At 34.5% G+C, this 26,113-nt stretch overlaps 1 protein-coding gene across 6 annotated transcripts in view; it reads right to left on the bottom strand.

The window, feature by feature from the left end:
• Window positions 1-1,307: 1,307 nt before the first annotated feature.
• Window positions 1,308-26,113, bottom strand: part of YTHDF3 (YTH N6-methyladenosine RNA binding protein F3) — a 39,775-nt gene continuing 14,969 nt past the window's right edge. For all 6 annotated transcript variants that reach the window (XM_053559635.1, XM_053559638.1, XM_053559633.1 and 3 more), the window contains 2 exons: window positions 21,605-23,203; window positions 1,308-4,405 (listed from right to left, as the gene is read on the bottom strand). In XM_053559635.1, the coding sequence (XP_053415610.1) occupies window positions 4,382-4,405; window positions 21,605-23,203 (1,623 nt within the window). In that variant the 3' untranslated portion in view covers window positions 1,308-4,381. The remainder of the gene's footprint in view (window positions 4,406-21,604; window positions 23,204-26,113) is intronic.

Raw genomic sequence — 26,113 nt, 5'->3', positions numbered from 1 at the left:
AATAATGCCGTGGACCTTTAATACAGTTCCTGTAGGTTGCGACCCACAGGTTGAGAACCACTGCAAAATGTTTCTGAGACCAGCCTGAGCAAGAATGAGACCCCATCTCTAAAATTAGCGGGGCACTGTTGTGGGCAACTGCAGTCCCAGCTACTCAGAAGGCTGAGGCAAGAAGATCACTTGAACCCAAGAGTTTGAGGGTGCTGTGAGCTATGATGCCACAGCACTGTATCAAAGGCAACAGAGTGAGACTGTCTCAAAAAAAAAGAAAAGAAAAAGACATTCTAATATCTAAATCTTTAAGTGTGTACTTTGAAGGGGCAAAAGGGGTTAAGGAATTTACCTCTTACCAATCCTATACTTATACCTTCAGTGCATACTACAAAACCAACTTCTAATTTACATTTAGACCCAATGTTGTACATATAACTAAAATTACAGAGGTGACAAATTCTGAATTTAGTATACTATTCATAAATAAACTTCCATTACTATGTGTGAGTGATATACAGAAATTCTAACTATTGCACCAAGAGAAATGAGGAAAAGAAGATACTAAGATTATGTACTGGCAAGTATGTATTTGGCAAGTACTATGATTCAAAAGTACAAATAGCCTTAAATTGTTAACTTATGACTGGAAGAATATTTTGCTTCACAGACTACAATTACTCAATCTAGTAACACTAAACAAATTAAGTCCCAAGTACAAATGACTGGCCTAAACTGTACGTACACTGATGACAAAAACCTTCCCTTTAGACGAGTAGGAAGGAGGACTCTAATGATGACACCATGTGGGGTGATTCTTTTAAGACCTGGTCACAGGCCAGCAGTGTTGTAAGAGTCCTGCTGGTTTTAGGAGTACAATACCTTAAACAACCCAGCAATAATCTGCGACATCCAGTTACCATGATCCTGTCCATACAAACTCCATCAACCCCAGAAGGCCAGTGTACAATGTCAGAAAAGCATTCCTTGGTACCAAGAGTGGGTACAAGATTATTAGCCACTACTGCCTCCTACAAGAAAAAAATAAACAGGCCTTCTCTTTCTCTTTTGCTGTGAGTTTAGTATGAAGAGCAAGCATATAATTCAGTAAGCTCATTGGAATGGGTAAAGATGAGGATAAACTGCTATCCTCCCTTTAATTCACTTACTTCAATGACCAACTAGAGGGAGCAAATAATCTATTCATATTTGAAAGATACATCTATCAGGGAATTCATTAGAAAGAAAGCAAAAATGTTAATGTTTTCAGGAAGGCAATACATATTAATAAAGATAAAATGGAAAGAACACAGGTATGAGTGAACAATTTTTATTGAAACCCTCAAAGATTAAAGAGGACCAATGGTGAGTTTGGGTACCATAACAGAAAATCTCACCTAACTGTACCATCATTCACAGGAATGAACAAACCCAAACACGACAAAATTCAAATTCTCATGTAATTGCTACAAGTGAATGTAAATGAACTAATCATTTTATCATAACCTTCCTTTAATCATACGTAAAAGGGAATTTACATGGCATAACAAAAGATACGCAAAACTAAATGAAAACACAATTCTCTCAAATTTCTCAAACTTATTTTTAAAAGATGCAGAATGCACTTGAAATGATTAAATGACTTAAGCTGATTCTTTTTTTTATTGCAAACTGTTTTAACATCAGCTTAACCCCCATGCATGGTATTCAAAAAGAACACAGCTTTTGAATTAGAAAGATCACTTAAGTTAGAAAGAGGAATTAAGGACTAAAATTAGGAAAAGGCTGGGTTTCTTTTGAAAGAAATCTTCAAGTACCAATATGTATAGAGAAGAAATACTAATTTTGGTTACATTTTCCTCCTTACTGTTAAATATACAAACTATTAATACCTTTCAAAATAAAATACCCACATAAGATAACTTTAATAAGAAACATTCAAACCAGAACTTGGAAAAACATTAGGCAAGAAAATTTACTGGGCCAATAATGTCTTAATTTGTGATTACTCAAACATTTGATTGTGTTTCCTCTTGTAGACCCCAGGCGACTCCAGGCTCTCTCCCTTTTGGTCCCCATGGTTAAGAAACATTCTATTTGCTGTTCTTGACACAAGTAATAATTTCATTTAGAGGAAAAACATTTTGCAATACAATGACAGACCAAGAAGGAAGAGAAGGTGGGTGCTCTGGAGAAAACGTAAATGAGAAATACACAAAATTATCAACTGAAAAAGAAAAAGGGCTTTTTTTCCAAAGGAATGCTGTACCCATTTCCTTTCAGATTAGAAATCCAGGTTAAAGGCACTGGGATGTACCAGGAATAGACTCTCACATACATTTTCTTAACCCTAGCTGAGTCTACTGCAATCAAGCCTGCTTGCTGGGTGCTTCCATGACAATCTTACATAAAAACCTAATGTAAATTGAACAAGTTTGAATCCATTTATAATGTAACTAGTTTTATAAAAATATCCAGAGTTGCTAATAAAGCACCAAGAAAAAGAGAACCTCAGGGGGAGGACTCAGATCCTTCCTACAAGGTCCCCCTTTTAAAGTAATAGGACCTTCAGAATGACAACAGTCATCTTTGACATGTCCCAACTATTTAGTCCTAAGAGATGGAGAACATTATTGTGAAGACTATACCCAAATGCCAATTTTCATTATAAATAGTAATGAGACATGTTATAAGATTTCATGGCTTACTCTTAAAAAGGTAAAATAGGTGCAATTTTCCTTTAAGAAAGTCTTTGTTTTATAATATACCATTAAAATTTTAATGTTCCCTTCAGTAAACACTGATGTAACTACACTGGGACTACCAAAAACTGTGTAGAAGCTATGGTTCTCTACAAATACTGTATTTTTTTTTTCACTTAAATACAGTATTTGTATATTTTAAGAAAACACTATACAAAAAAAATCATAAATGAAAGCCTCAAAGAAAATCTGACACTAGATTTTTGAGTTGAAGTGACCAAAGACCATAGTAAATGAAAACATTTCTAAACATGATGTAAACATAAACGGAGTAATGCAAAACATCAAGGTCTTCAAATCTACTGTATTGCTATTTTCACCCTTAACATATCTTTCTACATAGCTTTCTCCTCTCAAAACAGTAACATAAGGGGCAGTACATTATTTTCATAACCTTATGCCATCAAATCAATTAATACAGATGCTTGACATATTTAATTATACAAAATCAATTTGCTTCAAGATACAAAATTAATGTTGATATGTAATTAATGAAAAAAATAAGATGTTAAAAAGATAACTATAAGAATACCCAGATATATGTATTCCCACTTATATAGATCTGATCAATAAAACATCAACACATTCACTTAGATACTGATTTAATCCATGGATCAAGGCCATATTTTCAAAGTATTTTAAGGATGCCAGGACACTGCAAAAGCTGGAGAAAAGAGCTGAGGAACAGTATATGCTTGCTAAACAAGAACTATGTTTATTTAGCTAGTGAATACCTAGAGTAATAAATTTTTACTTCATGATAGCAATCAGGCTTGCAAACACCCAGAAATAGGAATAAGGGTTTTAAATGTAATTATAAAGGTCATAAAAAGTCTGATTAGACTGAGGTACATTTACTCAAAATTTTGAGATTCATTAAGTGGTAGCAAACAAAATAATTCCTCAGACAAATGCACATTTTTCAATATACATATTATTGAGGGAAGGAGGGGAGAAGAATGTGCATTAACTGGTGAAATCCACCAAGCTGCATATCAATATTCTGTTACACCAAACAGTTTGAAGACAAGGGAAATGTTCTAATATAATTTCAGATTATGTTTTATTTGGCTAAAATAGAGCTTAAGGTTGCTTTGCCATATTAAAAGTTTACTACAATAATTTTTCACATAAACATTTAGACTCGAACTCCAGGACTAAATATGGCATGATTATTTTGCTTTTAATCTGTCAAATAGCTAAAAATTGACAATTTAAAAACTACAACAAAGAAAAGTTGAAGCAGTGTGACTCTTACATCTGATTAAACCACTTCTAATGGTTAACTGTTAGTATTTAACAAATTCAAAGAGTTAATGAATCCTTGCATTCATTCAGTCTTCTGTGCCTTAGCTAGGATGCATAATTACAAAAGACAGCAGATACTGGTAAAAGCTTCAGGACAGAAAGTGCTTGACGAAGTTACAGTTCTCAAGTGTGTTTGGTGAGAGTATAAGGGCAGATGCGCTGATGAAAACCATTACAAGAAGAGTCAATTTTGTGTTAAAGTGTTCAAAGATGTCACCTTAAGCAGAAAAAAAGCTTTAATAATGTCTTCTTTGACTTATTAGGCATTTCCAGAGTCTACATCATTAGTGTTGTAATTTTAACAGGACATCTCCATATGGTTATTGTTTGTTTCTATTTCTCTCCTGAAAGAAAAACATATAAAGAATTATAACAAAATATTATCATTATTTAAAGACTTTAAACTATATGCACATATAATACAAATTATCTCCACAGAAAGTTGTTCCAATACTAAATCAAGTTAGTTCAAAACAATTTACAATCACTTCCACATACCATAATGTAATGAATTTCAAGAACTACTAAATACAAAAACCTATTTCAGGAAGTACAACCCTAGTTTCTACAGCCCTACTTTCCCACAGGATTTTGTTTAAAATAAGAATATTATAATGTATTTTGAGTCCTTTTGATAACTTTTTGATGGTCAGGCATTAAACAGACTTAAAAAGGCCTTTATAGTAATTTGAAAACTATTGCTTAAGTGGGGATAGGAGGAAAGGTAAAGAGTTGCATTAATTTCATTAACGTTACATTCAATTAAGATTTCAGTATTAGTAAGTATTTTGAATCACTAACTTCCTCCATATCTTACTCTCACGTTGATCATAACTTTTCTCATCAAGAAGTATGATGAGTGTTAGGCAGTTTCAGTTGAATGTTAATTCATGACATAATTGAGAGAAAAATAATCCCTTCTATATAAGAAAGCAAAAATTGCTTGAATAAAAGTTAAACTGAGTAATGTTTTCACAAATTTATTATTAATCAAATACATAAAGTTCAAACTTTATGGCCACCGTGTATTTATCTATTAACACTTTTGTCTAAAAAAATGACTAGCAATGTACACACCTACAAATGGAACAAATCAAGTATTGTGTACCATCTTGTTTTAGTGTGTACCATCAGTGGTTCTCAAGCTTTAACAAGTATCAGTATCACCTGGATAACAGGTCAAAAGACTGACCTTTAAAACTCAGAGGGGTCTGAAATGGAACCCGTGAATTTTCATTTCTAACAAGTTCACTGGTAATCCTGAACTACTGGTCCAGGGACAGCATTTTGAAAACCACTGGTGTTTATAATACATTGTACGACTTTCTCATTTTGCTTTTGCTACTCCCACTTTATTTTTTATTTTTGAGTAATATACATTCTAGAGCAAATACAAAACATACTCTGCAAGTGGTCATTAGTTTCCCATATTCTGAGATGCCAATAGAAAACTATATTTTAAACTTCAGAGAACCCCAAGTTCCTTGCTAGTAAAATCCTTTGTTTTTTGTTTTAATTCACTCCTGTAATTTGAACAACAGCAGTTATTTCTTGCAGAAAAACTAGTAAAATAAATGTCCTACTATATAGGTATAAATAAAATTATGAGACACAGTTGAAATGAAAAACTAAAACAAAAATAACAAACAGCTAATTTATGTTTCAAAATAATAAACAGCTTTGGTACCACAAAGCCGTAGCCTAATTTTACAAAGGCCCTAAAACTTTTTATGAACCAGCTGAAACAGAAAGTTTAGTTCTCAGCTGAAGGAATCAAATAGTTTGGATGACAAATTTGGAAGAAGATGCCCTGAATATGAAAATTTTGACATTATTACCTAGAAATAAAATGTATATAAAGCAAAAAGAGCTTAGAGCACATTCTTCAGACCTCCCCAGAAAATGAGTAATCAAAATAAAGAAAAACTCTACAATGAGTCCCAGAAAGTACAAGGGAAAAAAATGCAACTCCACATAAAATAAGACAGACAAAGAGAAGTTTAATACAAGGATGATAACCTATAATATGGATCATGTGTTATTTAAATGGAAGGTGGAAATCCTATTTCAGTTTGAACTGTAATCAACTATATACATAATACATGACTTCTCAATGAACAGGAAAAGTAGAAAATAAAGAAATCTTAATCCAAAAGGACAGAAAAGGGAGAGAGAACTTGAAAGATCTAAATTAATTAGAAAATACACAGCCGGGTGTGGTGGCTTACGCCTGTCATCCCAGCACTCTGGGAGGCTGAGGCAGGTGGGTTTGGATAGCCTGAGCTCACAAGTTCCAGACTAGCCTGAGCTAGAGCAAGACCCTGCCTCTAAAAACAGCTGGGCATTGTGGCAAGTGCCTGTAATCCCAGCTACTGGGGAGGCTGAGGCAAGAGAATCCCTTGAGCCCAGGAGTCTGAAGTTGCTATGAGCTTATGACGCCAGGAGCACTCTACCTGGGGCTACAAAGTGAGATGCTGTCTCAAAAAAAAAAAAAAAGAAAGAAAGCACAAAGTAAGAAGGTAAAAATAGGGGCAGCGCCTGTGGCTCAATGGAGTAGGGCGCCAGCCCGATATGCCGGAGGTGGCGGATTCAAACCCAGTCCTGGCCAAAACTGCAAAAAAAAAAAAAAAAAAAAAAAAAAAAGAAGAAGGTAAAAATAAACATTTATGCCATATATCAGGCGTCGCAAAAAATGGAGGTTCATCAATGAAACCACAGGTATCAGCTCCAAACTGTAAAAGATTTCCATTATATACAAAGTATAAGAAATAAACTTAAAATGTAAGAAGAAAAGTCAAAATTAATGGAGACATGACAACTGAAGCCGAATGACTCACACAATTATATTAATATCAGACAAAATGGAGTTAAAGGCAAAAAACAAAGGCAAAAAAAAAATAGTCACTACATACTGAATAAGAAATAGTTTTGAAAAGCTATTAAAATATTAAGTTAAAAAGACCATTTAAAATATTAAAAGTCAGAATTACAAGAAGCTGACAAATTATTGATGCTAGCAGGAGAATTTAACACATTTCTCTTAATAACTGGTAAAACAAACATGTTAGTAAAAATACACCTTAAAAATACAGAATTCAGAAAACTTACAAATAACTGCAAGGTACATATTCTACCCAGGAATACAATGAACCACAAAAGGTAACTGAACACCAAACCAGAAAGCAAATCTCAATAAATGCCAAAGAACCAGTGTTATATATATTTTCTGACATCAATTTTAACAAATAGAAAATAAGAAACACTTATATTTGGAAATTCTAAAATACAGTTCTTAAGAGTCTCCAAACAGAAATCATAATGGAAATCAGAAAAGAATAGTAAAAGCTGGTTTGGTTTTGTTTTGTGGGGCGGTGGGGGGGGGGGGGGTTGGTGGAAAAAAGCAACAGAAAAATCTCCAGAATAATGGATCTTAAAAAGAAATAAAGGGCCACACTTTAGTGGCTCATGCCTGTAATCCTGAAACTTGAGGAGGCTGAGGTAGGTGGATGCTTGAGCTCAGTAGTTCAAGATCAGCCTGAGCAAGAGTGAGACCCATCTCTAAAAATAGCCAGGCTGATCATGGCGGGCACCTGTAGTGTTAGGTACTTGGGAAGTGAGACAAGAGGATTGCTTGAGCTCAAGAGTTTGAGATTGCTGTAAAATATGGTGTCAGGGCACTCTACCGAGGGCAACAAAATGAGATTCAAAAAAAAAAAAATGAAGTATAAATGTCATGAAGACTTATTATCACAAAAATGTTACAAATGCCAATATGCCAAAAATCTGAAAGAGCAAGAGAAAATTAACTTTAAAAGAAGTAGAGCTAGTAAGAAGTGCTTGGATTCAGTATATATTTGAAAGCACAGTTAACAGGACTTAGTGATTAGATAAGGAATTAGAAAAAGAAGCATCAAGGATCAAGTCCAGAATTTTTGGTATTATCTCTCTGCAAAATGGAGATGATTTGGCAAAGAAACATGAGTTATATTAAATTTAAGATGCTTATGAAACAACAAACTGAAGGATGTTAAACAGACAGCTGGATATGTGAGCTGGAAAGAACAGGAAAGGTCTAGAAAGGGAATACAAATTTGGAAATCCTCAGTGCATGATAAATATCAAAAAACTCAAGTCCTCCAGAAACCTATGATCCATTTTTCAAGAACCTCTGCTTTAAGACCAAAAAACCTCACATTTGTATTACCAAGATGGATTGTGCCAATAGTGTTTCTATTAAACACGTATTTTAATGTAACAAGGTATTTCGATATTTATGAGCGAGCTATCAGCTCCAGAACACTAGAAATGAGACTAAAAATACCATGAGCTTAAAGTGATATCATTAACTGTTTTGTATTATAATGAAATGAGGTCTATATTACACAGCTAATTCATAATTATAGGTACTGGTGTGCATGTATTGTTGGGAAGTGAAACAGAGATAAAGGAAACCTGAATTACATGAATAAACAGCCCCTAGAACTAGTTCAGAGAATGTCACTTTGTTTAGACATATACTCTCCAATCACTTTCCAAAGTGATTCACAGAACTTAATTTTTACTTTTATAAAGATACCTCAAAAAATGACTTGGAGAGAGATCCCTCCCTCACCCACCTCTCAACCATTTTCCATTTATAGCACTATGCCTTGATCATGCAGATTCTCTGAGACTTCACAGCTAATGAGTCTCTGAGGAAGATACTGTAAAGTATAGGGCTTCTTGCCCACCCTGAACTGAGCAAATAACATTAGACACCAAAGAGAGGATCCTAAGGTAAAGACCAGGACTTCGCCTATAGGGATGAACCCAGGAGGAAATTTATGGCCAACTCTTGTCTTTTTGAGAGAAGTTAAAAATGAACTAAAACTTCCCTAGTCTTCAAACTAGGGAAAAACTAGAATACAAAGACTTTTGTCAATGACCGACAAGGGGCCAATATCTGCCCTTAACATTACAGATAAATGATGTATTTTCCTTCTAATCATCTGTAAGTTTATCACCATTAGGAATATTTCAGTAACCAGACTGGAGCCCAAATGAGCCACAAGGGAAAAGGTAATGGTGTATCTAAGAAGCCACAGCATTTAGAAGGAAAATGAGAATAAACATGGAGAACACAGGTAAAATAGTGTCCCTAGGGGGACAAAATGAAAACACAAACAAACACGTGAAATCCAAATGCAACAAACACAAAAAAGCACTTTTTGTGGCTGAGAAACCTGATTTTTAAATTGAAAGCTTCAGTAAATAACGAGGGAAATGGTTACTGACTCATTTACAGTGAATATTAAATCCAAGGAATACCTCACATCACAGAGCAGGAAAAATGAAATGGGAAGCACACATACAAAAGTAAAATAACTAGAGTACAGATCCAAGACAAAATGAGTACTCTAGAAGTAAGAAAAACAACAAATGGAAGAGAGACAAACAACAACGAAATGTCACAAGTTCCTTAATACTCTTCCTGCGGGGTGAGGGGCTGTTTATCTCCTCTTGAGTGTGGGCTGCAGTGACCTGCTTTTAGAAACGGGGGAAAACAGGACACTTAAGAAAGAAACCTAGCAGATACCGTGTAAGTGCTCCAAGTTAACATCACTAGTAAAAAGTTACATATGATGAAAAGCAAAGGACATGATCACCTCTAGTGGTATTCTGCGCCCAAATTCATAACTTCAAGCTAATCATGAGAAATCATCAGGCAAACTAAAACTGGAGACAACTTACAAAATACCTGAACACTTTAAAATGTAATGAGAAACAAAGCTGCAGAAACCCTAAGAGCCTGAAGGACACTTAAAAAGAGACATGACAGCTAATGTAATCTTAGTGTCCAGACTGGATCTTAAAACACAAAAGGATATGAGAAAACTAGGGAAATTTGGAAAAACTCTGAAATTTACCTAACAGTATTGTACCAATGTTAATTTCTTAATTTAGATAAGGTACTATGACTATGTACAGGTTAATACTGGGGAAATTAAATAAATGATGTATGGAAATTCCTCGTATTACCTTTAAAACATTTCTGTAAATATAAAATTATTTCAAAATGAAGTTTCTAAAAATCACCACTAAATTTAGAAATATAACCTGCATGCAACTGCCAAGTATCAAATATCATATGGCAGAAATACCCAAATAAATGTATTTAATAAGGGAGTATTATATGTTAATGGCTGCCTTTCTTCTCTTGTTTATGAAGATAAGTGTTAAATCTTACCTTAAAGTTAAAAACAAGGAATGTACCAAGACTGCATTTTTAAATTATGAAAAAGACAGTATGTATGTTTCAAAAAAAGACAAGGTTTATTACAGGTCTAAAAGATAATTTTTCAGAAAAATGAATGATTTACCAGAAATAAAATCTATACAGGTGGCTGATTAGTCTAGAACAATTCATGCCAAAGAACAGAACAAGGGCAGTTATCAGATAAAACCCCTGTTGCACAAAAATCTGCATGGATTAGAGTCCTCAAAGCGCTATAATACCTAAAGACATGATGGTTTCCTTTGCATTAAAAAAGCAAACGCCAAAAAAATGTAAAGGAAACAAGCCAATTCACTGAAAAACAAATTCAAACCATGCAGTCATCAGTGAGAAGGACAATGATTAAGCTTTGGGAATGGAGAAGTCCTGTTTTGGGAAATCAGTTCAATTTTTTTAAACTTACATTTCCAATTTAATGAGTTTCTAACATTCTTGATCACACTATAATACAGAACTACTTTGAATGGTTCCAGTACCTAGAACAGTCATAACATGTTAAATGGTTCTATGAGAGTAAGAACATGGCTGTAAGACCTAGAACTAAATTCATGTTCTAAGCTGTTATTTAATTTGGCAAAACAATATCATTCATCAACACAACTTTTTGTTAATGTGTAGTCTTATTTTGTTTCTACAGTTTTTACTTAATTTCATACTTAATACTAAATCATATTTAAGTAATATTAAAATAAAATGGAAATAAAAAAGCATAAAGATCAAAAAGAAATAGTACAGTCTCAATCTGTGGACTACATGATTATTAGGTAGAACATCATAAAGATGTATTGCTAAAACTACTAGAATAAGTAAATTTAACAATACCACTGGATACAAGGATATATTAAAAAATTAATTCTATGTCTACAAGCCAGCAGCAATTAGAAAATACAAACTGAAAATGCATTTTTATTTACAAAAGCATCCAAGAATGTAAAATATTTAGAAATAAACTTAACAAAATATACAGGTCATCAACACTGAAAACTACAAAATTCTCCTGAGAGGGAATATAATGGTTGTCTCTCTAAGCAGACTAATCTCTACAGAGTAAGAATTATTTACCTTTGGTGGCTTTCTGGTAGCTTTAACATATATCTACGAATAAGTGAGGGAACACAGTTAATAAAAGAACCTGCAGGATCCAAATACATGGTGATAGAGGTGGACGGACTGCTAATAGAAATCACAAAAAAAAAAGACTTGGTAACAGCAGCTTTTGAAGCCAAGTAAAGAAATCCATGCACTATTTTATTTTGGATGCCAGATTTAGACTATTTATGACAACATAAAAAAAAAAAAATCACTATATCATAGACTGTCTTTCACAAGTAGAATTATTCACTAGTAGCTTTTTTTTAAGCCTAGGATTCTATAATGCTTTTTTCCACTCCCTCATGCTATTTCAAATGCAACAGAAATCTTAATCAATATTGAGTGTGTCAAATGTGTAAGACAGTAGAATAAAAACATCTCTGAACAAATTCAGTTTTCTGCCAAGAGACAGTGTAATCAATTTCACTCAGAAATTAAAGAATGCAACACAGTAAAGTCTAGTGGGAATTGTCTACCATGAAAAGAGATTAACTCAACATCTGATAAATGATACATCTACCTAGCTAGAGACCACATGATAAGCAGAGTTTTACACATACAACATTACGTGCACTAACAAAATGGGGGAAAAAAATAGTTATAAAGGTTTTACTTTCATTCACGTAATTTAACTGAAAACAATACATATCTTTATATCTTTACATAAATACATACGATAGCTTAGATATTTCTAAATTAACACTTCAACAAACCTTTAAGTCGTACATAACTTCCCTGCTTAAAAATATTTAAAGGCTGGGTGTGGTGGCTCACGTCTGTTATTCTAACACTCTGGGAGGCCAAGGCAGAAGTACTTCTTGAGCTTAAGAGTTTGAGACCAGCATGAGCAACAGTGAGATCCCTGTCTCCACTAAAAATAGAAAAACTACCTGGGTGTGGTGAGTTGACATTGCAGTGAGTGGTGATAATGCCACTACACTTTAGCTGGGGCAACAGAGTGAGATTCTACCCCTCCCCCCCCCCCAAAAAAAAACAACTTTTAAAATGACTCCTCAATACTACCAGACTTTAGATTCTTAAAGACAAATTTTCTTAATGAGCTCTATCCCCTAAAGTATAACATAAATCTTGAACTGTCAGGGAAGGAACTATGGCATCTTTCCCTGTCTTCAACAACATTCACTACATGAGGAGGGTAAAATAGATAAGAGATCCACGTAGATGAAAAGTGTTTAAAGCCATTCCAAAGAACAGGTAAAGTCAGTCAAGCACTTTGATCTACATTTACTGAAGAATAAACCTTACATTCAATACCTACAGTTCTCTTTTCATGAAAAAAATATTTTCTTTACTTGAACACATGTATTCCAAATTAAGAAACTGCATATCATGTTTAAAATAAACTATAGTATCCAAGGCATGTGAAACCTGCATATACAGAGGCTAACTGTAGGACTTTGGTATGTGCAGACTTTGTTATAGTATAGGGTAGTCCAGGAATCCCCCAGATACGCTAAGAGACAACTGCAACTGCAATTCCATTCAATTTAATGATGACTATTCACAATTACAGTACTATAAAAATAAGTATACAATTGCCAGAGAAATGTTTGCTGTTGTAATTACGGCTGAAGCAGTATCTTGTATGTTAACACAAACTTGGGTACTTTCAGACAAACCTAACATTATCTCATTTTAAAATCAAATTCAATTCAAATGTGAAAAAATTTATATCAGGCCCTAAACCTTAAGTCTTCAGAAATACCCAACTGTATAATAGCACACATAACTAATACACATAGAAGATTCTAGAAAAGTAAAACTGTTTAATAGGAATTTTATTACAATTCTACCTTGCTTATTTCTGAACAAGCTGAAGGGCTCCATTTCTGTCTAAGGAAAAAGATACATGTCATGTTTTCAAAGTTATAGGCAACTGAAAACAGTAATTATTCATTCCTATGTGGACTTGACAGAGCTACTGAACTAAAAATCTCACCTCAGATTATTTCCTGATCAATGAGATGTTAACAGAAACTGAGAAATATAGAATTTAAATGGCTCATATTCAGTACAATGAAAAAATTTCAAAACAAAAAATATCTAGAGTCAAAAGTAGAGTTTACTGCTACGCAGCTTACTAGAATTTATACTGGACAAATATACCCAAAATCTTGGTAATTCCTTTTTTTCTATTATTTTCCAACTAAACAAGCTTTAACACAGAATAACCAATACAAATAATTTCTTTTGAGGGTAACTTAAGGTAAGAGAATTGCCTTTTCTCTAACTCTTTCTATTTTAAGTTGCTCTGGTAGGTTGGTATTAATTTAAACAACATACAAATGTCTCATCAATTCAGACACTGTCAATTCCCATTGTATACGATAAATAATTTTAAACAGTCAATATGCCAATTTTGTTTATAATCTTAATTATCTTTTGTCTCGTCATTGATTATATATATATCACCTCTCTTCCTTGGTCTCATACTAGAAGCCATACTATTTTTACTTCTAGTTACTGTACTCCTATGGCTTTAAATATTATGCTTAAGGCACTACTCTTTAACATCATCTTTAAGCGTTACCTTTAAAAAGATAAGAAAATAAGTGATTTGCCCTTCTTGCAACCTTTCCTTCCCATTCCATCTTGTTAACATTCTGTTCTAAATACATTTAATCTTTTATATCCTATTGTCCATTTCTACAAATGGAAAAACTACTGGACCAGTATTTGTTATGTGACTTGAATGATCACGTAAATAAGAAAATCTCTTAGCAAAGTATCTCAAGAATGGAAGAAAAAGTATCCAATGTACTCAGTCTTACTGTGAAACCAATTTATAGCTTTCTTATGAAAGTTATAACCCAATTATAGCCCAAGAAGAGGGGGAAAGGGGAGAAGGAGAGGAGGGAGGAGGATTGGTGGAAGGAGAGTAATTGGTGGGACCACACCTGCGGTGCATCTTACAAGGATACATGTGAAATTTACTAAGTGTAGAATATAAATGTCTTAACACAATAACTAAGAAAATGCCGTAAAGGCTATGTTAACCAGTTTGATGAAAACACTTCAAATTTTATATAAAAACAGCACATTGTACCCCATGATCGCATTAATGTACGCAGCTATGATAAGAAAGAAAGAAAGAAAGAAAGAAAGAAAGAAAGAAAGAAAGAAAGAAAGAAAGAAAGAAAGAAAGAAAGAAAGAAAGAAAGAAAGAAAGAAAGAAAGAAAATAAATTCTATGGCATTCAAACTTTGCAAAAGAAAATAAAATTCTTCAATTTAACAAATGTCTACTTCAAACCTACTATGTGCCAGGCATTTTTTTAGGTGCTATGGATTCAACAGAGACCAAAGCCAGTCCTGCTCTTTCAGAGGTTATGTTACCAAGCTATCAATTTTCTCTTTAACTTCATTTCTTCAAAGCCAGCATCTCCCAAATAAGGGTCCATTTCATTTGTCAGGCTTGAAGGATCCCAACGCCGATTAGTAGACAGGGTGATATGCCAAAAGTCCTGATTTACACTGTAAACAATGAAGACCTGACTCGAAATGCAGTTTCTGTTAAGAGACATTTGTTCTAACACAACCCGGTGTGACCACGTGGTGTTATCTTTCTTAAATTCCTTTTTCATTCTGCTGAAACATGTCAAGTAACTTTTTCGTGAAGGATATGTGACCAAGTTCTTATAAACCTAAATTTCTTTATTCTGTTCTCCCCACCCTCCACCCCAATTTACTGATGTAATTATATATTCAAGTTTACAGGTGTAATTCTATAGCCAACTCCCCGCCAACCTGAAATAAAATTTTACATTGAATATACAGGTTGTAAATTAGAAAATTCTGATGAGTCTCCTTCTCCTTCCTTTGTAGGCAATTCGTTTATTTATTTATTTATTTATTTATTTATTTATTTATTTATTTATTTTTGCTTAGAAGCCTTGAAGATTTTCTCCTTTAAACTTTTCTTTTCAGTTTTAACCTACCCTACTAGTCACTCAGTAAATACCCATTCCAACTAAAAATATGTATCTTTTGGCTCTGAAATTTTTCCTTTAATCATTTTTCCCTTTCTGTATTTTTTAATGGATTTGTCTTGGTTGTTTTTTCATCCAAGCTTGATTCAATTTCACTCAAACACATGTATCAAAACTATGTCTTCAGATCTAAGAACTACACAAATACTAACTGGCATGAATTTCTCCTACGGTTTGAAGCTTCACTAATATCCTTCACTCTAAAACAAAGGGGCAGGCATTTCAAGTTTTTTTTTTTTTAATTTTTTAAATTTTTTTAAATTTTTTAAATTTTTTTTTATATAAGCAGACAGGATATGTTAGGTTGGCTCCTCTACAGGAACAGTTCTACTTACTGGCCAGACAAGCTGGGGAATTCCCATTGCCAAAATAATCCGGAGGAAAAAAGTGAGTAAAAAATAACCAGCAATGACAAGAGATGGAGTTAGCATTTTAGAGTCCTTATCTATCATAAACAGGTCTAAGATTTTTAAGAAAAACATGAACAAAGAGAAGAAATGAAAGGTACATTAATCACAGACAAATATAAAATTTAGAACTATGAAACTTTGAGAAAGAAATAAAAAAATTCCCGGAACTTGGGGAAGGCAAAAATTTGATGTCAGATTAGCATAAACCTTCTAAACTTTTTCTTATTCAAAATTGTTTTGACTAATCAAGATCCTTTACCTGATCCTAGACTGTATCCTCTACTAGAAGAAATTAAAAAAGAAACAGAAGACTCTGTTGATCAACTAATGTAACTGTGGTTTTATAAGAATAACTTTATTATTAGGAAATATACTAGGTGAGACAATAAAGTTCACAAATTCATCCTTCAAAGTACTCGTTGGCCATCTGATAACCATACTGATACTCAATGAGCTAAGGAACACTTTTTCTAGGATGAGATTCGTGAACTTAATTGTCTGACCTTGTACACTACAATTTGGGGGGAAAAGAGTCATGATGTGTGGAAATTATTCTCAAGTGTTTCAAAAAGAACCATAAAACAAATAGAAAAAAATGTTTATAACAGATGAATCTGGATAAAAGGTGTATGTATGAATGTTTTACACATTCTCCCAAATAAATTTAAAACTATCATCCCCCCAAAAAAAGAGATGAGAAAAGATTCACCATACTGTTACATTAACTATCATTCATTCTACTATATTACTCTAGCACATAAGCATTTGGCCATTTTCCTACTGATGAACATTTGAATTGTTGCCTTATTTTACTATTATCAATTGTGTTAACAGCATTCCTATACATGTTTTGGGGGGTAATTAGTAAACTTTTGTTAGGTATGTATGCAAGAAAAAAATGCTGAATTATAAGATATATGAATGTTAATCTTTGCAAGAAAATGCAAACTTGCTTCTTCCCAAATTAACTGTTATTAATTTATACTCCCATGTTTAACTGTGTAACAAAGCCCTTCTTCATCCACATTCTTTCCAATACTTAGACTGTCAAACTTCTTAATTTTGCCAAATAGGCATAAAATATTCTCATTGTAGCCCTGTCTTCTGTTTCCCTAATTTTTGAAATCAACAGATGCAGAAAAATATTTCCCTGATTTTTAATAAGGTTTTACATACTTTTTAGCTTTAGTGTTTCTTGTCTCATTAAATGCCTATCAATATCTTTTGCTTATTTTTCTATTGGTTTATCTTGTTCTTGAGTTCTTTATATAGCCTTGATACTAATCGTTATTATGTTCAAATTTCTTCCAGTCTTTTCAAAAACATGTCTTCTTAAACTTTCCTTAAGGTATCTTTTGATGAATAGATTTTAGTCTAGTCAAATTTATCAATTTTTATTTCACAATTAGTGCTACTTGTATATTGTTTAATAAGAAATTCAACTTTTACCCAAAGTCTACAAGACGTGCACCTGGGAAAGTATGACAATCACATACAGAAACTTTCAGATATTTCAGCTAAAAACAAGACAGATGGATTCATATTAAAAGATAACATTAATAATCACTTGCAACTACTTTTATTAAAAAAAAGATATAAATAGTAAAGAAAATGCCTGCAAAACACTACTAATAATAATCTGTGTCCTTTTTGATGGAACCACTGGACTGAGAATAGACAGGTAGTATATCCTTCATCATTGGGATGCCAAAAATATTTGAAAGCAGTTATGCTGAGATGCCCAAATGCATCATTAAACAACTATTACCTTTATATCAAATATATACAAATATACCAAACAGCAAATCTATAAACATTTACAAATCTGCCTGGACAGGGCTAACAGCACCAGAAAGAATACCAGGCAAAAACACCTGGCAACCCATGTGTTAACACCAGTGACACTAGTTCCTGACACAGTAATTCAAACTTAAGGGAAAGTCAAATACCTAGTAGTATCCATTATATTGACTTTCCCTTCTAAATCTCCACATGCTGATGAATCATTCAACTGGTAAAGTCAAGTTACAGCATGATTCACCCATCTCCACATTAGCAGTAGGAAAAGTATATGCAAGTAACACCAGGAATTAAAGAATAGGGGGCGGGGAGTGAGGAGTACCTATTATGAAGCAAATTCCTTAGCTGGAGGATTCTCTTCCTCATTCAGTGAAGAGAACAAGAAAAAAGCCCAGAGCCTAGAAGCTTTCTCCCATCTCCCACAAAAGAGATAACAACAAAACCGTAAGGCCAATCAGGGACTGCCAGGGGTTAGACATGGGGGAAGAATGTGAATACAGAAGAGTTTGGGGATTATGAAAGTGTTCTATAACCTAGCTGAAGTGGTGGTAACACAATCCACACATTAAAATTCACAGATCTAAACACCCACACCCCAAAAGTGAATTTTACTGTATGATTGTTTTAAAAAATCTTTTAAGGGCCAAGCCCGGTGGCTCATGAATGTAATGCTAGCACTCTGAGAGGCCAACGCAGGTGCACTGCTTGAGCTCAGGAGTTCAAGTACTAACCTGAGCAAGAGCAAGACCCAGTCTCTATAAGAAACAGAAACACTAGCTGGGCGTTGTGGTGGGCGCCTATAGTCCCAGCTACTCTGAGGCAAGAAGATCTCTGGAGTCCAAGAGTGTGAAGTTGCTGTGAGCTATGATGACACAAGCACCTTACCCCAGTCTTACTCTGTCTCCAAAAAAAAAGGGAAAGAAATAAAATTGTAAAAGGTTTCTAAAGTGGTAAGTGCAGAAAACAGACAGAGGTAAAGAGGTAAAACAAGATGAACTCTGGCTCAAGACATTCAAGCAAGAAAACAGAGGCAAAAGAGAACTGAATGTGATGATGTAAGGCAACTAATACTAATACTGACCAGACCATTGAAGAACACTTCACAAATCACAGCATCAACACAAAGCAATCAAATGGATGTAAAAAAAAATTCAAATCCTCCAAATGAAGAGAAAAATAAAGAACCAATGGCACTCAAGGACAAAGATTCAACATATTTACAGACATTACTAGAAAAGTGAAAAAAACTTGATCTGTAGTCTAAGGAGTATAAAAAAAGGAAACCCATCTTGTACACATTTCACATATACATTCATATCGCAAGAATAAAGAAAAACCTTTTGTGTACACAAAAACAGCTATTTACAAACAGAAAATTCAGGCTGGCCTAGATTTTTCCATAATATAAAACCATAAAGAAAGCCTACAGCACTGAGTTAAAAACTGTGACCCAAGAATTCTATATTCCACTAACTTCTTGTTCACACATCCTGGCCAAAGAAGAGCATTTTATGAATCTGAACGAGCTTACAATTTAAAAAATATTTTTTAAAGTTAAGTAAAAATCAAAATAAAGCTGATAAAGGTGGGATAGACATTAAAAAGACTAACAGCAAATAACGAAACAAATACAAATGCAAAAAAGTTTAAATCAACACTGTGCATATGGCTACAATACGTCATAATATAGCTACAATTTATAACTATCACAGAAAAATTTCTCTAACAACTGTGAAATACTTAAATAATAAAACCAGAGAGCAGGAGGCAAAAGAATACAAAAACAAAACAACTGGGACCGAACTTTTGGACTGGGTATAAAAGAAAAGTGAGAAGACATACAAAGGTGACATCTCTCAGTGGTAGGAAACGCCGACAAGTGTTCCTGGCATCTTTCTCTGGGGGCATCCCAACCCACCTCTGTGCAATCAAGTGTTCAAACACAAGAAGTCCCTCAATCTTTGATTCTCACACCCAATCACTCAAAGGTACTTTGCAATCAGCACATCCCAAAATGAAGTATTTACTGGCATCCCAAGCTGGAGAAAGCGCAAATACATTCAGCAACCCACTTAGAAGGTTCACATGTGTATTACGCCAAAGTTTCTAACAATTCAGCACAATAATCAATAGCACCAAAATCACCTGAAGTGTTTGTTAAACATGTAAACTAGGAAAGGGCACAGTGGGTTACTCCTGTAATCCAAGCACTTTGAACCAGCCTGAACAAAGATGTGACCCCCCCCCCTACAAAAGTAGAAAAATGAGCTGAAGTGGTGGTGTGTGTCTGTAGTCTCAGCTACTGGGGGGCTGAGGCAAGATAATCACTTCAGCCCAGGAGTTTGAGATTGCAAAGAACTATGACGCCGCCACTGTACTCTGGCTGGGGCATAGAGACTAGACTATCTCAAAAAAAAAAAAAAAAAAAACAGGACAAAACAAATTCACCCTATCAGGTACAATGCACCCTACCCAAGTTGAGGGGCACATTTAGAACTTTAACTCATGTAACTCACAAAAAGCAATTCCTGTAACCAAAACATGGTACCCCTGCAATATCCTGAAATTTAAAAAAATAATAAAAACATAAATCTAACAAAATAAAGCAAAAAATGTATACCAGCAGATCCCTTACCAAATACACCAGAGAGTGGGTCTCAAGAACCTGCATTTTCAAGAAACACCCCAACTGTTAAGAATGTGCCCTAAGGTTTGGAAAGTACTGCTCTAGGATCATTACTTCAACCACCAATGTTCTCCACTGAGGAATGTTAGTTGTACCAGTTTCCCCTCCTGCACATAATGAAGAAACCACAAGGTAATTTAACTTCACACACAGCAACCAATCACTAGTATTTTATATAGAGTTAAATTAAGCTCCCACTTTATCTGAATTTCTACACAGACCTTTCCACAGTAACAATTATTTACTAGAGGAACTTCAAACTTTATCCCTGCTTCTTTTCGATGTATAGCCTATGAAAAAGTCATCTATTCTCTCTCCATAAAAATAGGATCCTGAGTTTATGTTGTAGTTTGGAATAGGAAACATTCCCCTGACCTGCTGGAACCTATTCCCTATGAATTCACAGCATAACAGGTACAAAAAATAAAAGGTTATTGTAAAAATGTTTCTCTTCATTAAGTGAAAGTGTGCTGTCCCCTCCCCCAAAGAAATATTTAAAGTAAATTTTAATAGTATCCTTTAAAAAGAAAAAAAAAAAAGAAAACATTCCCATCTACTTTAGCCTGTTATCAAATTCTGGCCAATGTGATGCAAGCATAAACGGAGCGTGTAATCTCAGGAAAGTCCCCCTCAGCCTCACAGAGGACAAATAACAGAACTCAAAACCAAATTCCGTAGTCTAATCCTAAAGCCTATGCCTTTCTCAACTCTTAAGTTGCCTTCTGAAAACCATATTGTCACTGTATTTTTGTACGAATGCTTTAAATATAGAAATTACAAAAATACTTCCGTAGTTTTGTGTTTAAGAAAATCTATTTTACTTTTCATAAACACAAAATAGTCAAACGTTTAAAAGTTGTTTCAAACTCTAAACACATTTTCTCATAAAATTAATATGACTAATAAGATCGGTGATTAGAGCCCCTAGCCAGTCCATAAAAGTCTGTTTAATTACGAATGCCAAACTCATTCAGCTTTGATCAGCAGAGAGTCAATGACCTTTTATCACCTGAAGGGTATAAAGAATTGGCAAGCTGCAAATTCAGTGTAAGGGGTTACCTTGGGAAGCAAAAAATAAATAATTCACATGGGGGACACATAGACCCCTTCGAAGGTGTTTGCAGAGTTCAGTTTCTCAAGCTAAGTGGCTGGTTTCTTTCAGAATGAAGCTCTTAAACTCAGAATGTAATATTAAGAAGCATTAAAGAATACTCATCATACACCCCATCAGAAATACAAAGACCCCATACACACAAATTACCATATTCTTACCCTACGCATGGCTTCCTCCTCTTCTTGACGCTTTTCATAATGTGCAAAGTCATCAAAGATTGAGGTGGTATGCTTGAAAGTAGCAATTATTTTAAGCACTTGCTTAGCTTTTTCTAGGGGTACCTCTTGAGTGTCCCTTGAATTGGTAACTGGTTTGTTGTCATTATTTTCTAAGCGAATATGCCGTAATTGGTTATTGGGAACATCTTTGACAAAGATCCATTTAACTTCAAATTTGCCCTTCCACTTATCCTGAGACCATACACCAGCATACGCATTATAGTCCACAACAGACTTCATTTCAGCCACTCCACAGAAATGTCCACTTCCATTCACACTGAAGAGTAAATAGAGTGGGCCTTTCCCATTCAGTGAACGATAAGCTGCATCCAAACGCTTATTACCATGCTCAGTACTACACCAGATAGAGTACTTAATGGAACGATGTATGTCATCCTCAGAGTAGCTTTTAATTATAAACACACGTCCGTTCTTCAGGTTCCAATCAAAGTCTTTGGGATTATAGTTGTTTATGGCCTTTAGCTTTTCCAGCACTGGATGCACTTCTATGCTAGAAGGTGAAGCACTGACAGGCACGACACCTAAACCAAAGTTTTCACTGCCCGCTCCATTGTTCTGGTTGAAGCCTGCCCCCCTGTTCCGAGGAGCTACCCAGCGATTCTGCAGCTGCTGCTGCTGAGGCTGCACTTGGTGAGGCTGGGCCTGCGGCTGAGGTCCTTGTTGCTGCTGTGGTTGTGGTGGCTGAGGCTGCTGTTGAGGCAGTTGGCTTTGCACCAATGGTGGTGGCTGAATTAATGGCTGAGGCTGCTGGATTATAGTTTGAGGAGGCAGAACTGGTTGGGTTGGTGGAGCCTTCACCACTGACCCCTTTTCATCCCACGTTCCAATATTCATGTTGTGTTTTATAGGAGGTGGTGGCACAGCAGAACCCCCAATTCCCACATTGCCCTTGGGTTTAAGTTTCGGTTGAGGTTTAGCAGGCTTTCTGGCAATGGCAGCCCAGGAAGTTGGTTTAGGGGCTGCACTGCTAACTGGGGGCACACTATTGGCTGCAATGCTAGTCATACCACTGCTGCTCAAAGCTGTACCTACTGTCTTTGTCACTGCGGCTGTCAGGTCACCACCAATTTTCAGTCCAGTCATGCCTTGCTCAATACTGCTAATGCCAGGTACCTTACTCAAAGTATCATTGCCAAATCCAGCCTGTCCATCAGTAATAGCTCTCCCAAGAGAACTAGGTGGATAGCCATAACTGCTACTATAAGCAGAACTTTGTGTTGATTGTCCCTGAGATCCACTTGTCCCCCATGTAGAGAAATCAGCATTACCAGGAAAAAAGTTAAATCCATGTTGACCAAGAAATGGAGGGGTATTTCCTAATGCCCCAGGTTGACTAAACACACCATCTGGTATATAATGATGTTCTCCATTACTCATTTGTCCATAGGTTGTCAGATATGGCATAGGCTGGTCTCCAGCTGTGGACCACGCTGCTTCCCCAAGAGAATAAGGAAATCCAATGGATGGAGCATAGTAACTAGGCATATATGGATCAGACATTGGTGGATAGCTGTTACTCTGCAAAACAAAATACCACAGTCAGTAGTGAATTGTCCTCCTAACAGAAGGTTTAAAAAAAAAAAAAGACACACGAAAGATTAAAATCAAATAGTTTTAAATAAAGGAAAAATCTATCTATTCTAGATAAACAAAAATTAAAACTTTAAACCCAGTTTTATCAACAGAAGTTGTTAATGAGTATTTGCATTTGAAAGTACTTGTAATACAACTATTTACAGGGCTTTTTTTGGTGTTGGCGTGTATAGGAGTAGCATAAAAATTATTTTTGAAGAGTCAGATTCCCCAGCACAATTTAATACCATATATTTTTACAGAAAACTACTTTTTAAACTTTGCAGACATATAATTATCATTGACAGCCAGGTGTGTTTTAATCTACTGTTGTATTCAAAAATTTACATACAAGGATTAAAACTGGAAACTATTATCAAATGACAGCAGAATTAAATTACAGTTTATCTATGGGGGTCCTCAAACTACAGCCCGCAGGCCACGTGAGGCGGTGTGATTGTGTTTGTTCCTGTTTTGTTTTTTTACTTCAAAGTAAGATATGTGCAGTGTGCCCAGGAATTTGTTCATAGTTTTTTGTTTTTTTTTTTAAACTATAGTCCAGCCCTCCAATGGTCTGAGGGACAGTGAACTGGAACCCTGTTTAAAAAGTCTGAGGACCCCTGAATGGAATCCAGTTTAGCCTTTAAATTTTGTACTTTCATTAACAAAAAAATGAAGAAATGCTCTAATTCCGAGGAAAGAAAAAGATTTAAGATTATGCCTATAGCATGACTCAAATAGTTTCGCTTTACTTATTCATTTTGAAAAAGAAAAAAATCCTTAACATGGTTTACTAATGGTAAGATAATAAATGCCCGGTCTTTACAGGCGCCTCTATTTTTCAAGTTTTACACAAAAAACTTACTACTTTCCGAAGAAGAATTTTTTAAAATTTATAGTGAGTTGATGTAATTTTTTTACAGCATTGCTATTAAATTGATCTTCATTTTGAATAATATTAATAACCATTTAACAATTTGCCAAAAATCAAGGCACCAAATTCTATTAAAGAAAAAATAAATTTTCAAATTTGTTACTAGTCAATGGTTTTTTTTTTAAGTATTTTAAAGATTCCCTTTGAAAGTAAGTTTCTTATGACAAAAAGAAGTATGATGCTAGGCTTTCAATCTTTGACCTCGGTGTGATTTTAAAGTTCCAGATTTTTAGAATTTGTAGGATTATGCATGTCTGTTGTTTTTATTTTATTTTTTATTGTTGTACCATCTTTTTTTCCCTCAAATATAGTTGGCCTTCCATATCCATGGGCACCACATCTGTGGATTCAATCAAATGCCAAATAATGTTCGCAGGGAAAAAACAAAATGAATAGTTAACAGTCTAGACTTGTTTTGGGGGTCACTATCTCCTAAACTATACAGTGTAACAACTATTCACCATAGCACTTAATGTCATATTAGGTAGTACTCGGCATAAATCATTTGGCGGTGACTTAAAGTATACTGGAGGACGTGCACAGGCAAATGCTACATCATTTTATATAAGGGTCGCTCGAGCATCTGCAGACTTTAGTATCCAAGGGGAATCTTGGAACCAATCCCCATAGATATCAAGGAACAACTGGTTTTTTTGCTCTGCAAGTGGTTGAAACCGCAGATATAAATCCCACAAACACAGAGGACTGGTTATATTTGAAACTAGGAAATTCATGGGTTAAATTTATTAATTCAGTTGAACATATTCTTTCGTTAGACTGGATATTACCTATAATTGAAAATATAATCACGGAATACTCACAATATTAACATGAAAGGAATTAACAGTATTTGTAAAACCACAACAATAGCATCATTACAAAAACTAATATTGGAAATAATGACTGCTATATATATTTAAATACACCTACAAAGAGCCTGAGAGAAACTCAAATACACCAACAATGATTTTCAAAGAAAAAAATCATGAAGAAGTTAACAATGAGTAAATTTTAGAAGCCATGATGATGATGTACACATGAAATTCAATCACTAAAATACCTGCTAAAAATAAAAATATTCACAGTGCTTCACAAAACTGAAAAGGAAATGTGATATAAAACTCTAAATAGAAATATAGAGAGGCACCCATAGCTCAGTAGGTAGGGCACCAGCCAAATACAACCAGGCTGGCAGGTTTGAACCCAGCCTGGGTAAACGACAACTGCAACAAAAAAATAGCCGGGCATTGTGGCAGGTGCCTGTAGTTTCAGCTACTTAGGAAGCCAGGGAAAGAGAATAGCTTGAGCACAAGAGTCTGAGGTTGCTGTGAGCTGTGACGCCACAGCACTCTACTGAGGGTGACATAGGGAGACTCTGTCTCAAAAAATAAATAAATAAATAATAGAAATATAATAAAAAGGAATAGATGTTCGGCCAATACAAATGAACATATATAACAACTGATTAAAAGATAAAATTGTCTGTTTAAACTGTTACTTAACCATATTCTTTTATTTATAATTTTACTATTTATTTTGACTACTTACAAAATGCCTACATTTTGAAAAACACAGAAGATACTCATTCTAAAAGAAAATCTACAGTTAAGTAGAAGACAAATTACACAGGAAGCAAATAAATTCCACATAGGGAAAGAATAGAAAAGCTGGGCTGAATATGGAGGCAACTGATTTTGAAGTTTTTATTTTGAATGTTGGCAGTAAAATCTGGACTCAGTAAATCTCAGAAGGATGTGGACAGTGAAAAAGCAAACCAAGTCGAAAAGTTTGTACATTTTTATAATAAAAAAAAATCAACACAATTATGCTTATAATTTAATGCTCTTATTTCACCAAGACAAATGCTGAATTCTACACATGTTACCATCAAATTCTTAATTTGTCTATATCCATAGTATAAT

Source organism: Nycticebus coucang, chromosome 13 (assembly GCF_027406575.1).
Source record: "Nycticebus coucang isolate mNycCou1 chromosome 13, mNycCou1.pri, whole genome shotgun sequence".
NCBI lineage: Eukaryota > Metazoa > Chordata > Mammalia > Primates > Lorisidae > Nycticebus > Nycticebus coucang.
The sequence above is the reverse complement of the archived record's forward strand: the minus strand, read 5'-3'. Positions and strand labels throughout refer to the sequence as shown.